This window comes from Sinohyriopsis cumingii, unplaced genomic scaffold, assembly GCF_028554795.1.
Source record: "Sinohyriopsis cumingii isolate HCF-2022 unplaced genomic scaffold, ASM2855479v2 utg000452l, whole genome shotgun sequence".
NCBI lineage: Eukaryota > Metazoa > Mollusca > Bivalvia > Unionida > Unionidae > Sinohyriopsis > Sinohyriopsis cumingii.
The window spans coordinates 451,152-471,533 of record NW_028315901.1 but is presented as its reverse complement, the minus strand read 5'-3'; the positions used below and the strand labels follow the sequence as shown (position 1 = coordinate 471,533).

The 20,382-nt window shown below is 33.4% G+C and overlaps 1 protein-coding gene across 2 annotated transcripts in view; it reads right to left on the bottom strand.

The window, feature by feature from the left end:
* Positions 1–3,267: 3,267 nt before the first annotated feature.
* Positions 3,268–20,382, bottom strand: part of LOC149774000 (E3 ubiquitin-protein ligase TRIM45-like) — a 315,416-nt gene continuing 298,301 nt past the window's right edge. For both annotated transcript variants that reach the window (XM_089945900.1, XM_089945901.1), the window contains 5 exons: positions 19,211–19,234; positions 18,582–18,605; positions 14,689–14,712; positions 5,651–5,674; positions 3,268–3,390 (listed from right to left, as the gene is read on the bottom strand). In XM_089945900.1, the coding sequence (XP_089802026.1) occupies positions 3,283–3,390; positions 5,651–5,674; positions 14,689–14,712; positions 18,582–18,605; positions 19,211–19,234 (204 nt within the window). In that variant the 3' untranslated portion in view covers positions 3,268–3,282. The remainder of the gene's footprint in view (positions 3,391–5,650; positions 5,675–14,688; positions 14,713–18,581; positions 18,606–19,210; positions 19,235–20,382) is intronic.

The following is a 20,382-nucleotide window of genomic DNA, read 5'->3' as shown; positions in this document are numbered from 1 at the left end:
TTTTGAAGGTGAAATAATGCATTTGAAAACGGGGTATCTACTGGGTTGTAACTCATTAAACGACGATTTTTTTCCAAAGTAATTTAGCAAACATTTGTTATTCTAAACAGAAAATAACTGCAACTGGAAACATAATAATGATTAGCTAGCACAAAGTGCATCTGCTCATCACACACACACACACACACACACACACACACACACACACACAGATATATATATATATATATATATATATATATATATATATATATATATATATATATATATATATATATATATATATATATATATATAGTAAGCAGGTTAGCCTTCACAAGGACGGGTGCACCTTTTTAACTATTTCCTCCTTTCGGATGGGGAGTCTAGCATACGTAGTCCTAGTAATATTAATAAAGTCGTGAAAATAAATTCTCGGTGAAAATCAACACCAAACTATTTTAGTTGAACTAATTTTTACGATTCAAGAAAGAATTGAATAAAGTATGCATATATAAAGTACATTTGAAGATTAAACTAATCACGTGCCGCCCTGCTCTTTACATCGGAGCGAAAACGGTAATTTGGCCGATATGCAGCCTTCTACTATTCTTATTCAATTATCTATCACATTTATATATCGGACAGACATTCCATAAGAGCTGGTTCTACTGAAGCAAGAGACAATTATCACGTTGCTTTTCTTTACTATTCATTGTCTCTATTCTAATCATGGTGACTATATACAATTAATCATTGTCGAAAAGTAGCACGATCTACCGTTTTTTTCAGAAGAATATAAACAAAGCTGAAGCCACAACGTACCAATTTCTATTTTTATTTTGGAACATGTTGTCCACATGAGTTAAATGTGACTGTATAATGTACGTACCGTTGCCACGGTGTCAGTCTTGCTATCAAATTTTCGTTCCGATTTCATACCGACAGGGAATTCTTAAACAAGTCCTGAGACTAGCTAGGCTGGTCATTTTAGGAGTCTGTGAGACTTACCACAACATTTAAAATCATTTTCTTGGGCCAAAATTACAATCGCTCTTTGTAAGTAAAGTATCTCGTGATACATTTGTCAAAAAGAGTCAAGGATACCAGAAATAGATATTGATTTGAGTGAGAAAGTGTATGAAAACCAATTGCTGGAATACGTGAGGTAGAGCTGATAGATGCACACATTTTAAAACACTGAAGTGTAAGGGGAGGAAAAGACAATTCGTTATTTTAATCACAATAGTGTTACGACACTCTGGTCTTAAACTAAGAAAGAAGAAGAAAGTTAAAACCATGTATTTGCGTCCAATTAAAAAAAAAATCAAATTTATATCTCTAGAACATGAAACGAACATTTAAAAAGAACTTTCAGCATTGTTAATTAATCCCAAAGAGGCTTAAGAATTATATTACAAGTTCACAAGTATAGAGTGTTCTGAATGAACTCAAATATTGAATGTGCTGATGTATAAATTATATTGATGTATCAAGATGATATAATCCAAACCTTATTTGAATCAATTCACAACCAACTCATGATAATGTTTTAGTCCAAACATCAGTGAGTACATTGTAAATTTAACGAAGAATTTAAATAAATCAATATGCTCAAATTTATGTGAACTCGACTGAAACTAAGAATAGGAATTATAATTTTACGTTTACTTCATCCTTATAAAACAAATAAAACACATTACGGAGACCAATATGAGAGTGAAACGTTTCTTTCCAGAACATTTTAAGTTGTAAAAATATCAGCTATTTTACTTAGGTTTTATCAAACAACATAAAAAAACAGGTAGACACCACAATTATAAAGGAAAAAAGGTCCTGAACACAAATCATATGAATCAATGTTTAAAAAGAATTGACTGTCCACGTAATCAAGGATGCCAATGTCCATTTACTGAGAAGAGAGGATAACGTGAATCAGAAAGAATGCAACAATTAAAGATGTAGAGGTGATAGTGACACATATTTTAAAACATTGACATAGTCATGCCAAAGGAGAAAACTATTCCCTTTTTAAACACGTTGGTGTTACGAACCTTTGGTCATAAACTATGCAACAGGAAGAAACTTAGTACAATTCTGAATAATAATTAAATTTGTCTACGTTATGCAGTGAAACGTTGAGAAGACCTTTGAGTATTGTATACTAAATGAAAACAAAATCATAAATGTTCCATCGAAAGTACAAAATGATAGGATAATCCGAATGAATTACAATAGCACAGAATATGATGCACCAATAGTTTTGCAATATCAATACCAGTGATGAAACACAATGCCATAATTAAAAATATATCTTATGGGTCCTCAGTAAGACAAAATAATGGTTTAGTCAGAAACATAAACGAGCTATTTGCAATTCCATAATTGTTTTAAAAACCATCTTATAGTATGACTGAACATAACTAAAATGACTCAAGTGACTGATTTTAAAACTGGAATGAATAATTGTTTAAATAGTCCTTGTTATACAGACAGTCATCCTGACTTATGACATAATAACATATTTAGGATGTGGGTCACATAAAACAAAAATCGGATTAAGAAATTCGTAAACATGGTCAGGTCTTGAACTATGTCAGGAAACATTTTAATTACTATTGATAACTATTACACAATTCTCATGTAGACATTACGCGACGATAGTCGGGTAGGCAAAACTGAGCTCAGTCATGGACAGCATTACATCAAAATACAACTTAAATATACATATCAGCAGATGAATCAGAGTTTGAAAAGATAAAGATTTTGGGGGCAGGATAATGATATGATAATTATGCCGACATGGAACATGTGCCCTATTATCGAATTTAGAGAAACAACGCTCAAACTGCATTCGTAGATTATGGTTCACTACGTATTAATCTGCTTATACATTGATGCTAAGTACTTCTTTCCGTCGTCAAATGTTTGACCATATTTTTCATGCTTGCATACATACATACATACATACATACATACATACATACATACATACATACATACATTAATGACTAGGGAATAGAGCAATATATTTTACAAGGATTATTTCACTGTTACTGTGGGTGGAATATATAAAACACACTGGTCGTTAGTTTGCTAGTGCTGATAACATTTGCACTTTAATATGCACATAAAGCTAAAACCAGTATTGTTTTGCATTAATAGTGTAGGTCATAATCCCTTTGTAGAAGATATCTAAATGTATCATCAAAATGTATCTTGTATTATTGAGACGAAATAAAGAGGTGCTTGTTATATCTTAAAGGAACACCATTGGGCTAACCAAGTATTACATGAAAAGTGTTACTGACATTTGATCTTACATAAGAAAATAAATGATAAATAAAGTGATATGATCAGTAAATGCGTGTATGTGTATGTATCATTACTTACATTTACATGGTACAAACGCTGAAAGATCATAACAAACGTGTTATTAGAAACTGTGAAAGACACGTCAATATGTAACATTATGTAATCCATGTAATTATCAAAGCCATATCAAATGAAAAACGTGTTGAAAGTTTATTCAACTTTATAGGTTTACTGGTTCTCATGAATATTCTGATCCTTTCATCCTCGATAGATTACAAAAAATGATGGAAGCAATGCAACTTCGCTCATTTGATTTTAAAAAGGGCAGGTATGGGTTAGATGTATTATGGAATAACAATATGATGCACGTAATTTCTTCGAGAGAGGATAGCATAATATCCATTTTGATATAAAGGCAGAGAAGAAAGTTTAATTTTGCCGTTGTTCTAAACATTTCTGGAGTCTATATAGTATATCTACATATGTAATGACATGCAATAATTATATAACGTTAAATCTATCAAATACTTTAAATCAAATATAATATTATACCCATCAAATACTCTCAAACAGTATATGGTATACTCTTGACACAAGCAGGACGACTAGGTCAACATAACATGCAGTTGTTACAGGCTGTTATCTGTCTACATAAGTATTAATGCATACATGACAGCAATATACATCATAAGTAGTGGCAGTATATATATATATATATATATATATATATATATATATAGATAGATAGATAGATAGATAGATATTGATATCACTAAGCTGCTCGATAAAGTACATGTACAAAGAGAATTTAAATATATTGCAGACCCCTTCAATAGCCCTAATTTATATAAAATCATTATTTGCGATACGTAAGTAATGGTGATTTTGCACCACATATACATAAATAGTTATGAAATTTTCTAAATAAAACGGCATTGTTGTATATAAAGCTTTAAAATTGTCAGCACATATATGAACTAATTCCTAAATAGCAGCCGCTTGCAAAAGCCAATATAAACAGTTATGTGCATCATTTTAGGCTCATTAAGATTAGATTTGAGATTCTTCACACAGGATATAAATATAACTTGAGTTTTAAATTCTAAATGTATTTCCATATGTAATTTGTCACACTTAATCGCGAGACACAATACACGAAGGATGTCCTTGGCATCTTGCCAAATGGAGAGTAAAACTTTTCATCTCATTGGATTTTTCGTGATGTCATATTTCATACCACAGTGTATTCTAATAAACGTTTAATTCTCCAATAAACATAATGTTATTTACTTTATTTATTTTTATTCAGTCATTGTTGATGCAGAAAGCAATTAAATGTGATAATTTTTTTGAATTGCTAATGGAAAAAATGGCTATATATTTTTATCAAATGTTGTGGTACAAAAAAGTGACACATAATCCTTAGTGAAAACAATGGAAAAAAGAAATCCAGAATCCTTAGTCGAAAAGGCATGATCAGTGGTATCGGAGAGTCAATTTGAAAACAAAATGAAAGCCAAGAACACATAGTGAAATGAAGATGGATAAAACAAGGCCCATATATATGAGAGAATGGAAGTGAACTGGCTGTAGCTCTAATTGGTTTTCCCGTCAGTGATGCATACTTGACATGACACAAAAGGGGTATTTCAAAATATGACGACCTGGTACTGTCTATTTAATGTAACTCATTAGCCGTCGCCTATGTGTGTGACAAAGTGGAAGTGAACTGTCAAAAGCAATAAGTGGTTTTTCCGAAAATGAATGTATAGTGACAAAATACAGCAGGGGTGTTTGTAAATAGATCGATTTATCGTTACCTTATATAATGTATCTTAACAAATATCTCATATTTGAATTTATACTTAAAAACTAAGAGTCTCTCAAACGGACTTATACTTTACAGGTCGAAAAGAGTTTCAAGGACTTGAAGATAAGATGATTCTTCCTTTTAACTATGGAGTAATGAAACATATTCCTCAGCTATAAATAAATTTTCAACTCAGATGCAGTGGTAAACATACTGAACGGCAAATTCTCGGCATTTTCAGACAAGATAAATCAAAATAAATATGATCCGCATCTTCTGTTTGTTTTATTTCATATTTGTAATAGTCGTTAGTGTGCAATTAAAGGATAGGTTAACCTGATGGTATCTGAAATAGTGTTACTGACACTTCATCCTTAATGACAAAAAGAAGTTTAAACATGAAACGGTAAATGTATACCTATTTTAGAGTCATCATCCATTTAAATGCAATTTTGATGCATGTAAGCGTCGTATTAATCATACATGAACCACACGAAATACATACAGTGTTCTTGATTGACTGAAAGGAGATATATTAATACTTACAAATGCTTGTATCTGCTTTACTTCCTGAAAGAATAAAATAAACTCGTAATATAGACAGTGGAAAAGGACCCCTTATTTGGTCTATAAAAGGGGATAGAAACGCATGCGCGTGTTGACAATACCATTACAGATTGTCTCATGCGTAAATCTCAGTATTTTAATTTTCTCTTTTTCTTTATCCTGAATCAATACAAATCGAGGATTAGCAAATTTAGTATACCTTATAATCCATATACATGTGTTGGTACAATCGGTATACTTCGAGCCACATACAACAATATACAAACATACTTATGTATATATATATTTTGTTAATATACTTATTGAAAATCATATTTTCTCTAACTGATTTTGAAGTGTTTGCGCTTGGTTATAACTCGTCATTTGCAAAATTATCCCTTCGATCAAACTGATCGGGATCATCAAAGGCGGGTCTCCGATATAACAATTTTTTTTTACAAAACATCGTCATTTGTTAGCAATCGGAATTGATGCATCGTGAAGTATTATGTGAGCCTATATGATATATAAGTTGATATCTGAAAACAATAGTTTCTCCGACAATGGCGTCGAGGTTTAGTTATGATCAAGATATCGCCACGTTAATATATATTATGATCGTTATTGTTCTTGCAACCGCTTTTGTAATTTCGCAGCTTTTGTCGTTGTGGTTTATCCCGATATAATTTTCAAACTTCTTATCCTGCTACGATTGCTACGAATAACACCACGACTACATTATCGACGACTGTTCCGAAAACCTCAGCTGACACCTTATTTACAATTATACCAGGAAGACCACTGTCGGCAACCACAGCGATTTTTTACAACTAAAATAAGAATATGATTTAACCAGTTGGAAACTGTTCCCACGCGAAGTGTTCCGGTGTAGCTCCTGATACTACAGGTATAGGCGATATATGTATCTGGGATGTAAGTGTTTGTGCCGGGGCCAAGGCAGGTAATGATGGTAGCGCAGTGGTTCGTGTTGTAGCTGATTCAATTTGAGGCGATAATTGTCACGGTTAGAATACCTATTACAATTGAGAAAACAATAAAACTGAGAACTGCTATTTCCTCTGAGACAATATTGGCTCGGGGACGAAATATAGTCTCGGTATGGCCCCGCAAGTGCTCGTAATCCGTGCCATATCATTCTACAAATGTATCATACGTTGGAAATATACCTTCTCTATACGTGCACCTATATAATCTCTTTTTACATGCATTTCCTCAGCACTCTATACATGGTTTTCAAGATCGGCTATTTTTTATATGTCGGCGGAATATCGGAAGCGATGATCGATATTTACTTTACACGTTCACCGCTAAAGAATATGTTACTTGCAGTACCCCTAAAACAAGCGTACCTCCAACAGATAAACAACCCATCACGTCGACATAAAATCAGAATCAGCTGACAAACGCTGATATATTCCCGTGACCATACATGTGAATGTTAATGATATTTCAGTAAGTGTGTATGCATGCGTTACCTTTGTGTGGTTGTTTTTCTACGATGACCTGAAATAACTTGCAGTTTTAACCGAGAGCAATCGTGGTTTTCTGCCTTGCAAAACAGTAATTAATTTAAAACCGCTCGCCGATCTTAGGCAAAACTAAAAGCTTGGTATCTGCATCAAATTCTGCTGCATTTCTCACAGGATGATCTTTAGTGTTGCATGATTCAATTAATTGATTTCACTTGGTATAAGAACCTTTTTTTGTATAACCACCCAGGACCACAGCGTCTATTTTATCAGCATGCAGATGCATATGAAAGTAAACTATTGATTTGAATACACTTTGTCCCCATTCCTCAATTGACACTTTGTCCCCATTCCTCTTCTGGTGGCTCAAGTGAGGCTCCTGCTGCATCGAGAGCCGCTGTATATCCATGACGATTTCAGTGGCAATGTCCATCCCGGGGTGCTCTCATAATATTACCAATTCAGGAGTTTATCGCGTCAACATATATCACGGTGGCGTTTACGGTAGTGTTACACTAACCTAAACTATTAAATCTGTAAAACACAATGACTAATTACTTTCACGAACTGCTGATCGGCATCAACACCAGTACCGCGGATGACAAGCGTATTATATCAGACGAACATAATAACATCCACAATGTTATCCAAGAAAAGTATCAGGAATATATTGGACGGCCATGTAATTCTGTTATTAAAGTTGGTTCCGCTCCGTGATACATTTATTATCTGGTAACATGCTAAATCGTCTGATGTTCTTAAACTATAAATGTAAGAGATACTGCGATAAACACCACCGACAAAACTCATGACATCACAGACAATGTCGTTGGCACCACCGCCACCAACACCAAAAATTAATCTTAACCACAATGGCATAGTTGCTACTGGAAAATCATTAGTGCAATTTAACGAGAAACATAAAAAGAAGTAGCAGTGCAGACGCCATCAATGCCACAAAACAAAACTTTTGTCAATGAATATAAAACACCTGTTTTCGTCGACTTTACAATCGTGGATGTTGTTGTTGCGGTAAAATTATTTGCACGATTACCGCGCAGGAGCAAGGTCGATAATTCTATCGATAATTGTCCAATACCATGAGAACCAGTTAAGTACTATCCTAATTATGGAATGAGCAATATAATGCAAACTGAAGTAAGCGAAAACACAAATAGAGTTTGAATAGAAGAAACACTAGCTGATGTACTAAAATGACTGGAATATTTTCTCCCATTGTCGAAACTGGTGCTGGCTCTGTTGACCGTATATATGGCCAAAAAGATATTTAATGTCACGACAGACATAAACAATATGATACTGTGTACGGTGATGAAGAGTTGTTATATATTTGATTATTGTGAGATATTACTCCGTTCTATAAACTACTCCCGTGGTGATCTCGAGATACTGTGTTCATGGTTGGTAATAACAATAGAAGATATGACAACAATCTAACGACAACTTATGAAGGGTGTTATCACCGGAGGATCAAATATGATCTATTCAAATTTGAGATGAAAGTTAGTCCGAACCAGCGTCGGTCTAGATCAAATGGATGTCAAAGACATGTTCGCGATAGTGAGGATAATGACTGCCACTATAATCCCGCGCGCGTTTTTTATCCGATAAAACATACTTCCACCACCGTCTATCGGGAATGCATCACGTTATGTATTAAGTATAACTAATAAATAGTGCATTGTCGGCTATATGGTGTCGCTCACGTGCTCAAACTATAACAAGTCGAGTCGACAGAGACGCTGCGGTAAAGTTCAAGGCAGAACAAAATGCCCAGAATTATGCTGGAATACTATATTAACAATAATCCGATTTGCACTTAAAGCAATACAATCGACTCACAACTTTTTGACTCAGGTCATAATTAACACTTCCGTGTAAAGTACCAACGAAATTAGTCCCTGTCTATGTTAAAGCATTTCTCTCTCTCTCTCTCTCTCTCTCTCTCACTCTCTCTCTCTCTCGTTTCGTTAATGAAACACGAGTCAGATTTTTCAGCTACATGTATTGATTCAAACAACATTATTTATTCTTTAGAATATGAGTATCATAATGTTGTTTGTGTGTATTAGCTTTATTGTGTTGTCTTTATGAATGAGCATGATGGTGTTATATGTGGATATGGGCATAATAGTGTAGTCTGTGTGTATGAGAATTATTTTGTCTGTGTGTATGCTCACTGTGAAGGTGTCTGTGTTTATGAACATTATGGTGTTGTATGTGCGTATTTTGGCAACAGAGTATAGTGAGTAATACAAATATGGTCATATTTATATTATCTATTGGGTTGATGCTCATCATTATGATCACGCGTGTAAGGCTACACAAAGTTCAAGTTCAAATTGTGGAGAACGTTCAAAATTCTGTCAGAGAAAATATATTTCAAGTTCAGAATAAGGCTTTCATTCAAAACACGTAAATACATTATACTACTTGTTACTGTGCTTTTAGGTCATTTGGAGAAATTCTTACTGGTACGTGCAGGTAATGTATGTGTCAATGACGGGGTGATTATATGAGTAACATATATTTGCTTGAATGGAATTTGGCAATTGCTCATAAAAATTCTAATAGTGTACCTAATGAGTGGACTGAAAAGAAAACTATTGTACAATCTACGTTTTCTGGTAAGCTTCTTTTAAACTGCAAGAGAATGAACAATATCGAAAGAAATATATGTCAATCTGATATAATGTACTTTCCCCTGATCTAATTACCTGGCATATAGGAAGGCAGTACATATAACTCTAACACAAAATGCGCTCGTTTTTATTCTTCGTTTTGGTTATATCATTGATTTTAACAAAGTTCAGTATAATGGTATCAGATGATAGCTCATTCTAATGAATCATGCTACTTTAATACGATCAATTACTCATAATCAATGATAAATTACCCATTGCACATTACACCACAATTATTCAAACATATCATTTGAATTAACTTTGTACAAATGGTCTTAACAAGGGTATATGTCCAATAAGAGCAAATTTCTATGTGTTTTAGAATTTTTGGAATCCGGATTTCACAGTCAGTACATCATATAGTATCTAAGTGTACACATGTTTAATCTGTTAGGAACATATTTGGCTGTAAGCCAATGAAATATCTCAAACACCTGCATTTACAACCACTTTCTGTAAACATAAATAAGATGCAACTTAGGTACGTTGCACAAACTAGACATATTTTGTGTATGTAGATAAAACGGAATGGATTTTTGCAGGTGTGTAGCATGATGAAAGTGAACCTTGAGTCTAAAATTGACTGCACAAGAAGTTCCAAGATCTGGAGCAAGAACCTTTTCTGTTTAGTTTAACATTAATAAAAGCATGTACCTGATAGGACTCGCGCTACTTATATGGATAAGTGGGAACGAGTCAAGAAATGGATCAACACAAAATATAGTGTATATGCACAAGGCCAGGATTGGTTGATAATGAAAGCTACATTTTTAATAAAAGGACTATTGTGAGGACATATTACAAATGTAGTTGAAATCAGTGAAGACCATTATTTATTATTACATTCAGCATCTTTATAGACGTGACGTTTTGAACACTGTCTACTGAAATTAGTACCTGATACTTGAGGTGCGAAATTAAAGGCACATGTTTCCCGCACATGTAGATCAAAAAAAAAAAAAATGTTGCGGTGCGTATGGTTTTCTCTACACAAAAGTTTGTATCAAGTATGGGTCAATACTGAAAGAGACACGATTGACCAAGAGTATTCTGAAGCTTGCTTTTTTTTTTAAATTTAAAATGCAGATTTGCATCCTAGGTTTACTATGTGTGCTCAGTTTGTGCAGCATGTCATATACAAAACAAAAGCCTTACCGTAGGCCCTTACATGATTGCGCAATCAAGTTTGCCACTATTTTTGAATGTACGTTTTTGTACGATCACAACAATCAAGTATACCATTTTATGACTGGAATCGATGTAAGCCTGCTGTTTTCTACAGGATCGAGGTACTAACTGACCTCTCATTGTATAAATACGGAAGCACCATTTTATATATAATTCATTAACATTTATTTCTGAATGCTCGTATTCAAATATATCTTAGTCAGTAAACATCCATCCTTGATCCAAGGTTCTATATAGATAAACCTATATTCGTGATGGTAGTTTCTTTTCATCTGCGTGTTTCAATCACGTATGTTGAATCCGCACATAAAGCATCAGATGACAATTTCAGTAAAGCGTGTTCCGAAGTCAGATCTCTTAAAGGGCTAAAAATCCATCATTTAAACATTGTCCCTACCTCTTTATTTACAAATATGATGAACGCTTCATTTCAGTCAACTTTTTATTTTTATTGTCAAACAATCTAATCCGATCTGACGTATATATATATATAGCATATTTAATGTTGACACATCGATAAAAAGGACACCATCATGTGCATTGTATTAGTACCATAAATTATATATCCACCATTGATATTTGAAGTAGTAGAATGCATCCGTAAACAGTGTACATGTTAAACGTGCCAAAGATTATGCTAGGGAATACTGCATTACGCTGGACGCTAATATATACCAGCAATAGCTTTGTTATGTTTCAGTATTTGAGCCTCAATTAATACAATAAGAAACTATGTGAAAAAAATAAAGAGTTACCTTGTTTTTCTATCAGCATTTGTGTTTAATTAAGCTTGGATTAATATATTTTATCAACCTTTTTTAAAATTCCTTCAGAACATTGAATAGCTTTGGAATTATAAAAGAACATTTATAAATACTTGGAACTTAGTTTAAAATACTTATCATTTGAATTTTCACTTTGTATTCCTGGGAAATGAATTATTTATTGTACTTTCTTAAATTGATGATATCACTTGTTTATTTTATTTAGTTCAATACCAAGAGTCGTAACAGCAGCAATGACATGATGTTCAAGATGATTGCCATTGTGGCATATTTCATATCATACCGACATCATACGAAGTATTTTGGTGAAAGAACTTTGTCGCCATAATCAACCAAGTAATTATTCCAAGCTTTTCAAGATGGTCACTGTGGCAAGCATATTAGAAGCAACTTGGGTATCAGTTTCATTTACGACCAATTAAACATCAAAATAAAACTTTCAGTAAAAGCTCTATGCTGATATGATCTTTCTGTCAGAAGGAAGAGTGATAATAAGATTTTCAAGTTGGCCATTGTGGCAAGCATATTCAGTGTCGAATCTCACCTCTAGACGCAACTATACATCATATGATGTTGTCGAGCAAACTTCATATTCATACAACCATCAATTTAATAGAAGTAGCGATAACAATAAATTCAGGATGACCACTTTTGTGACTGCATTGGTTATGAGAAAGACACAATTTTCATTTCAGTTTTCAGGTGAAAATCTCTTGACAATATTACATTTCATATTACATTTCATACAGGACAGGAAGCGATAACAATGTTTTCAAGAAGGCCATTGTGGCGGACATATTTTATATTAGATCTTCGCCATTTTTATTTGGGAACAACACAACATTATAAGAAAGTTGTATGTGAAACCACTCGTGATAGTATAATTCGTTTAAGAGTAATACCAATACTATTTTATTAAAGTGGGTGCTATACTGAACATCAAATTAGCACCATTTTCATTCAGGACCAGCTAGAAACAAAAAGAAGTCTTGTGGTGGAAACTGTATGCCAATATGATTTTCCATCGAGGAGAAACAGCGATAACAGCATTAGTAAGATAACCACTGTTATGTCGCATTGGACATCGACTCGGCCACATTTTCATTTAAAACAAACTTGACATCATAATAAGTCTTTTGTTGAAAGCACCATATTTATATCACCATCCATTAAAGAGTAGTAAAGATAACATAACTTTTGGGTTGACCGCTGTGGGGACCATGAATCATATTAAACTGGCACCAATTTGGTTTAGGTCCAACTAGACACGATAAGATTTCTGATGAAAACCACATGTCACTTTGAATTTAATTTGAGGAGTAGCGAGGGAAACAAAATTAAGATGGCGGCTGTGGTGGACATATTAGACATCAGACTGACACACGTTTTGTTAAAGGCTGACTAAACATAATAAAAAATCTTATTTTTAAAACCCCTTGTCAACATGACTTCTCGTTCAGAAACAACTATAAACGCTTTTCAGGATTTCTGCTGCATCGTAGTTATTAGACATCAGATTGTCATTATTTTACTTTAGGACCAATTAGATATAATATAAAATCTTCTGGAGCAAATACGATTTCAATAGGTAGTAACTAAATGGAACATCTGACGGCCATATTGGAATTTAACAACTATTTCCATTTGGGACAAAGCAGACCATGAATTGAATGCGTGTGCAATGATTCATTGCATTCATTGAAGTAATTTAGAATAAAAGGCGACAACAAACCGCATATGTGATGGTTGGACTTGTTGAACCAATAAATATATTATTTTCAGTGGGATATTAAGCACATTTTGGAAGAAGAAAAAAACCTCTCTTGCCTTGAAAGGTGGCGATAATATGCACCACATTCCGGAATTCTGAATGTAATTAAACGATGTAGGGACAACATACTATTTCCACTGATGGAATGAAAAGAAGAGCTAATAAATACGTTCGGACTACCTCCGACAGATTTGTAGTGGGAAATCAAGCACAGCTGTAGTTATAAGATGTGTTTCCGTGAAAGGGTGTGTGGGGTATAATGCGTATATCTGACGACTTTCTTTGGATACGTTTTACAAACTGGTTAATATTTATGCGACTAATTATACATTAAACAGTTTATCATATGTAGAGTAATTATGGTCCCCAATTTGAATTTTTCTGCTGTGTTTTAAAACCTGTTTGCGACAGGCTTGTTAGGCATTATGTACATAAAAACAAAACGTTTATTTATTATTTATTTTAATGTTAATGTGCTTATAAACAATTACAGTCTGGAATCTACGAAGATCATACAAGTCACCTTTTCCATGTTGAAACAAAGACAAAGACTAAGCATACTTGAGCTATGCGTCGCGTATGTTTTGTTTAACGTGGAATGAAAGTCCTACCCGTGTTTTTAAACTTGTTTTCCGGACACTGAAACAAGTGTCATGATTACATTTATTTTTTGTGAGATGTAATAGACAACGTTAATATATTTTGGACACACGATAAGCTAATCAAAATCTCTTATAAACGTTATGGGCCAGTCAGTCAATAATGTAGCATGCGAGACAGCTGAGCGGATATTGCCATATTATAATAGGCACGTCTTGAAACAACGTATAATTCGTTAGTCCATCAAAGTATCCGTTTGTCCGTGTTTACTGGAAGAAGGATGCTACTTTTATTTCCGACGAGAACGATTAATGAGCGATATAGAAAAATATGATCTAGAAGTGAGTTTGAAAATAATAATTCGTTGTTAAGAGGTAAAAGATAAAGTAAATTTGGCGAATAATTATTTTTCATAAATATATGCGTTAGTCATATATAACAGCTTCATGTGATGCGTGTATTGTTCTTTTCTAGTGAATGATGTTACACGTTTACTTACTCTTTCTGTCTTCTCTCTCTCGTCCTGAAAGAATAGAATAAATTTGATATTAGACAAGGTGAAATAAATTCCGCTTATTTGCTCTCAAAACAGAGAGTGAACGCGGGTGCACAGATGGAAATACAGCGTACGTCACACAGTGTAAGTCATTACATGAATAATAAACAAAACTGCACACGTCCCCTTATCATATCTGCACTTTTTGCAATGTGTTTTGTGCTTGGTTCACTCCTTTCGGTCACAAGCGGTGCAAAAAATATTATCAAATCACCCATATCTCGATGGTCATGTGGAACAAATCAGAATAACGTAACTTGCATGTGGTAAGGTGATCTAATACAACTGGGTCGAGAACTAAATTTGAACTTAAAAACCTGACCTTGCTTACAACTTAGAATACTCTGGAAATTACTTTTGGTAACCCTCATCATGGCTATCTTATTGTGCCTTAAGATTTTATATTATGGTTGTTTAAATAAACAATTTCCGTTCTTATTTTAATATCTGTCTAGTGAAAACAGTCTTTTAAATATCTTTAAGATACTATTTGCGGTGATTTATTTATTTTAATGATTCATTGGAAATACAAAGTTCTCATTAATATTGTCGGACTAAATCGCTATAGTTATTGTTATGACTGGTCGGCCAGGTGTCAGAATAATGTGAGTGGCTAGGACATGATGCTACATGTCTGCAGCATGATGTCACAATGCTAGACATCACTGTAAACTGTCACACTGCAGACATCATTGCGATACGACTAAACTATTGTTAAAGATACGTTAAAAATCGAATACGTTAAAAATCCAAAATCACTCTAATTAATCAATCTAACACACACATACAATTAATTCAAAGACAATGCTATTATATCATTGTAATATATCAAGTTAGCTTATCAACACTACTCCATTATATTGGTATATCTCAATACATTCAAGATTAGAAATAATTCGGAACCCACTGGAATTTAGTATACCTTATAATTTGGACATGCCATATAATTTTAGGACTATTTGGCATTTATTTCACAATACCGTGATTTATTTAGAAATTTTCACTTTGCATTCTAGGGACATAACTTATATGTTGAATTGTGCAAACCATGTTGGTCTTCGCTCTTTCCTGTTACTTTGTTTAAGACCATAGAGTCATACAAATGACAGCGATGATTTGACCCTATATGAACTTGGCAATACTGTTTGTCAAGGAATAACCGCCGGAACCAAAGACGACATTAACCGGCGACGTCTCAGAAACAAAACCGGAGTGGCCACCGCTGAAACTGCTGCCACAGACGTCTTTAGAATTTTTTTTTTGTATTCCATTGGATCAGGAAATACTCGAGGATCATATGTAGTCTTATCAGAAGCAGTACACGGGCATAATTGCATGAATATACAGAAAACGGATGACAGATAGCTCTAGTGACGTCGATCGCTCAGTATATTTACATCTGCGCATTTCCCTCTCTCTGTCTGTCTCTGTCTGTATTGCTCTCTACCTATCTATCTATCTATATCTATCTATCTATCTATATATATATATATATATATATATATATATATATATATATATATATATATATATATATATATATATATATATATATATAACTGTCTATATATGTCTATCATCCTAAAATAATTTTATTTCTAAAAGTTGTGCCAGATTGAAAGTTGGAAGAAAAGTGAAACATACAATGCATGTAAAGTTAAAATCACAATTTCCCCCATGATTTAAGGAGAAAATTTAAGAAACACTTACATCATTATCAATTAAATCCTATAAAATCCTAAATGTTCTATCCGAAGACTAGAATATAGAATTTTCCGTAACGAATTCAAATAGTATGTATTGTCATGATATAGCAAGAGTCTTGAAATTCCTTATGTCCTAAAGTCTCGACTGTTCTGACGCACAACAATTGTACAATCCAGAATGTCTTTAAAAGAGTCAAAATAATCCAAAGTAGTGTCTTAAAAAAAAAGGTCAGTAAGGACCGTGTGATTTAAGTAAAAAAACAATTCTAGAACTTTAATAAAATCTGATTCCTAAAGACTGATAATAATCAAGATTTAGAATTGTCTTAACCTAACCTCCATTTATACACGTTTCACGCATTGTATATCCCTATAGATTGTTCGAGATAACGAATCTGTATGATGGATTATTCCACTAACTTTTGAACTCAGGTTGGAGTAAATATCTTTGCTACTAGTTACAATCATGACAAAACTGAATTCATAACTCTTAATCAGGACAAATGTCAGGTATGTAATATAAATCAAATATACATAACAACGTGTATAAGAAAAATCCGCAAGTTCATATGTGTTCAGCAGGATTAGCGATTATAAGATTTAACCACTGTAATGACCATATCATATGTCCGAGTGGAGCAATTTTCATCAGTGATCGACTAACACAGGAGATACATGTGTGAGCAAAAGTCTCATAGCAATACTTTAGGAAAGTGCCCATGGAAAAGTTGAGTTAACGGATAGACCAGTAGAGGTAATAAATACATTTTCACTACTTCTGATAGGTTTTCTTTGCTGCGTCAGTAAGCGTACTATCAGATATGATAACTGTTGCCACGGAAGAAGGGGAGGTGGTAGAGTGTTTATACTTGATGATGCAGAGTGGAGTGTTTTACACATTGTTTTATATATGTGCAACCAAATATATAACTTTTGGACAGTTTACATTTATAGAGTGGTTAATGGTCACCATACGATTCTTGCAAGCTGTGTTTTGAAACATTATGCTTCATATTTGAACCTTTAAATGTATACTAAAATTCATAACGTTAATGACCTCTCATGATTTTGTGTCCCACCATGTCATTCAGTCAATGTTTGAGCTACGTGTTTTATACTTTATGTGGTATGTCTAGCATACTACGTGTATTCTGGAGAAATCTGAAGTAATTTGAGTGTTTTGATGTAATATATCCACATACAGATGATCTCGTTCACATGTCACAAATTGTTTGCATAATATGAAAAGTCTAAATTAATTGCAATCTAAATCAAAGAGAGACAAGAGGTGACATCAAAACATGAAACTATTGTAGAGATATATGTATTTCAATTTTTTTCTGATTCATTGAAATAAAGCTCAAAGACTTAAATGTTGCTTTAAATGCATTATTGCTATTGTTAATATACGTGCATTTCCAATAAAATTAATATGTACAAAGCAGGTTTCCCAGCTACACAATTTATATGAATTTAGTATATTAGAAAATCACATTTGTTTTATTAATATGACCTGTCATAGCAGAAGAAAACAATACTGTGCAATATGTTGTTGGCTTTTAATTTGTCCTTTTTTTGTTATGGGGAGAGGACATTTTTGCTTTTTGTGTGGATAGTCCTTACAAGTTGGAAGGCTGACAGCGTTTATTCTGGTTGCAGCTATTCAGACATGCTGATACGTACTATGGAGGCCTCGATATTGAGAATGTTCAGACAATTATACCGACACGCTAATATTTACTTTAGTAACAGTGGAGGATTATGAGCTACATTCTGCAACTTCTACTATTCTTTCACACTTGTAATATTAACTTACGCCTTTTAATAAAGAAGATCTCTTCACGTATTATAAAATGTATCAGGTGCAAGCCGACTCACACATATACGTATCTTAGAATGCGCTGAAGAAAATAATTAGAACAAACACTGCGACCGGAAATGGTGTTATTAACCATTTAGCTCAATAAAGAAAGAAGAAACAAAGACTCGCGACATAATAGTTCCTGGTTAAAGATGAGGTCAAGTTGACGAATAGTTGTAATAAATGCGCACGTCATATGAATCATGTAATAACCCTATCCTATATATAATCACATCTTTTTGGCTGAAATAAGAGATGCCAATACTTACTCTTTCTTTTTTCTCTCTGTCTTCCTGAAATAATACAATAAATTAGCCCCGTGACATAAACTTCGCATATTAGCTCAAATTGGCAAATGCAAATACAATATAAATCATTGCCTGAACAGAGCAATCAACATTAATGTTCGTTTGAAAAAATTATACTACATGGGTCGTCTCAAATTTAAATGTCGGAAGTCCGACTTTTTGTCCTTTCTTTATTTTGAAGAGATACCAATTAACCAACTGCAAAGTTTTTTGCCATAAAATGCTTCTAATTGTTTAGCTATAAGTGCGTAATTTGAAACTAAGATGCAAACCATAGACACATTTTCAGTGACTTCAAGTAACAAGTACAGTGCGCTGCTGATTACTAAAGCAAATAAAATAGCAAAAAATCCCGCCATCCATTTTGCACTTTCTTCAATTTGTATTTTGTATTTTTCTCAACCGTTGCATCATCGAACGTTGCATATAATAAAGACATTTGAGAAAATTAAGGTTCGTAATAAAATGTAAGATATATTTGCCGAACAATTTATATAATAAGATATATTAATGTATTAGCAATCGTATCGAAGCATTATGTAATTCATGAGTTGTACTTATTTGCTGAAAGCAGATATATTAATACTTACTTTTTCTTTTTTCTCTCTTTCTTCCTGAAAGAATATAATTAATCCGATATCTGACACAGTGAAATAAGCTTTGCCTATTTGCTTTTACAAACGAGAAAAGACACGAATATGCATATTCGCAAATGGGAATACCGTGTTTGTCATAAATTGAACAGAGTGTTCAAGAATAATTTTGTTTTGAACTAATTTACAAAAGTGGTTACCTCCTACTTAAATCTCAGAATATCAAGGTTCTATTTTGTTTTTACCCTGATGAGATACAAATTAAGGTGATGTAACCTATTCCGCCATACGGTACATCTATTTGTTTCGGTTAAGTGTACAGTCCCCAGCTGATTACTGGAGGAAGTAAAACGGCAGACAGTTCACCATGAAATGTACTTGCTACAGTTTGTGTTTTGTTCGGGTTTCACTCCTATTCCTTTAAACGGTATATACAATATGATCATGTTAACCAGATCTCAGCGACACAGTGGATGGACACTCTGGAATTGACAACGAATATTTTTTTTCAGAATAGTATAACGATATCAAGTTGTACGTTGAGCTTATTTCTTCGACAAATGAAACTGTCATTTTTCTGTTTTCCAGATCCTTGTTCCTTCATTAATTGAATAATACAATACATACGTTTGAAGATTTTACTTTTTGGCATAGTAATCTGCAATTACTCCATCTCTATATGCTAAATTTCTAACACATACAGTAGAGCAGGAATGAATGGCGTCATTGTGAAAATACATATAAAAGGAAGGAGAAGTATAGAGTAAGCATTGTGTCATAAACCTGCAAATGCTATATCAATACATTGGTTTAATGACCAGTTTATATTTAATTCTTATACAAATTAATATAAAAAGATTGTGTGTGCGTGTGTGTGTGCTGGTGTAAATATTCTTGAATGACAAACTAAATAAATCTGATTGGAAAATCAAATCAGGTTTCTTTACTGTTTTTATAGAGGAAAACGAAAAGGATAAGCTTGTAAATTATACGACGATGATATTGTTCTAAATAAGTAGTGCATATTGCACATTATGTGCGGGTTTGTAAAGAGCATCCCTATTGGATCTATGAATAATCGAAGAACATAAGAATTAGTTGCACTTTTAAAAATGTTAATCATATGCTGTGATATTTTCCATCCAGTCTGGGAACGTTTCTCTAGACGA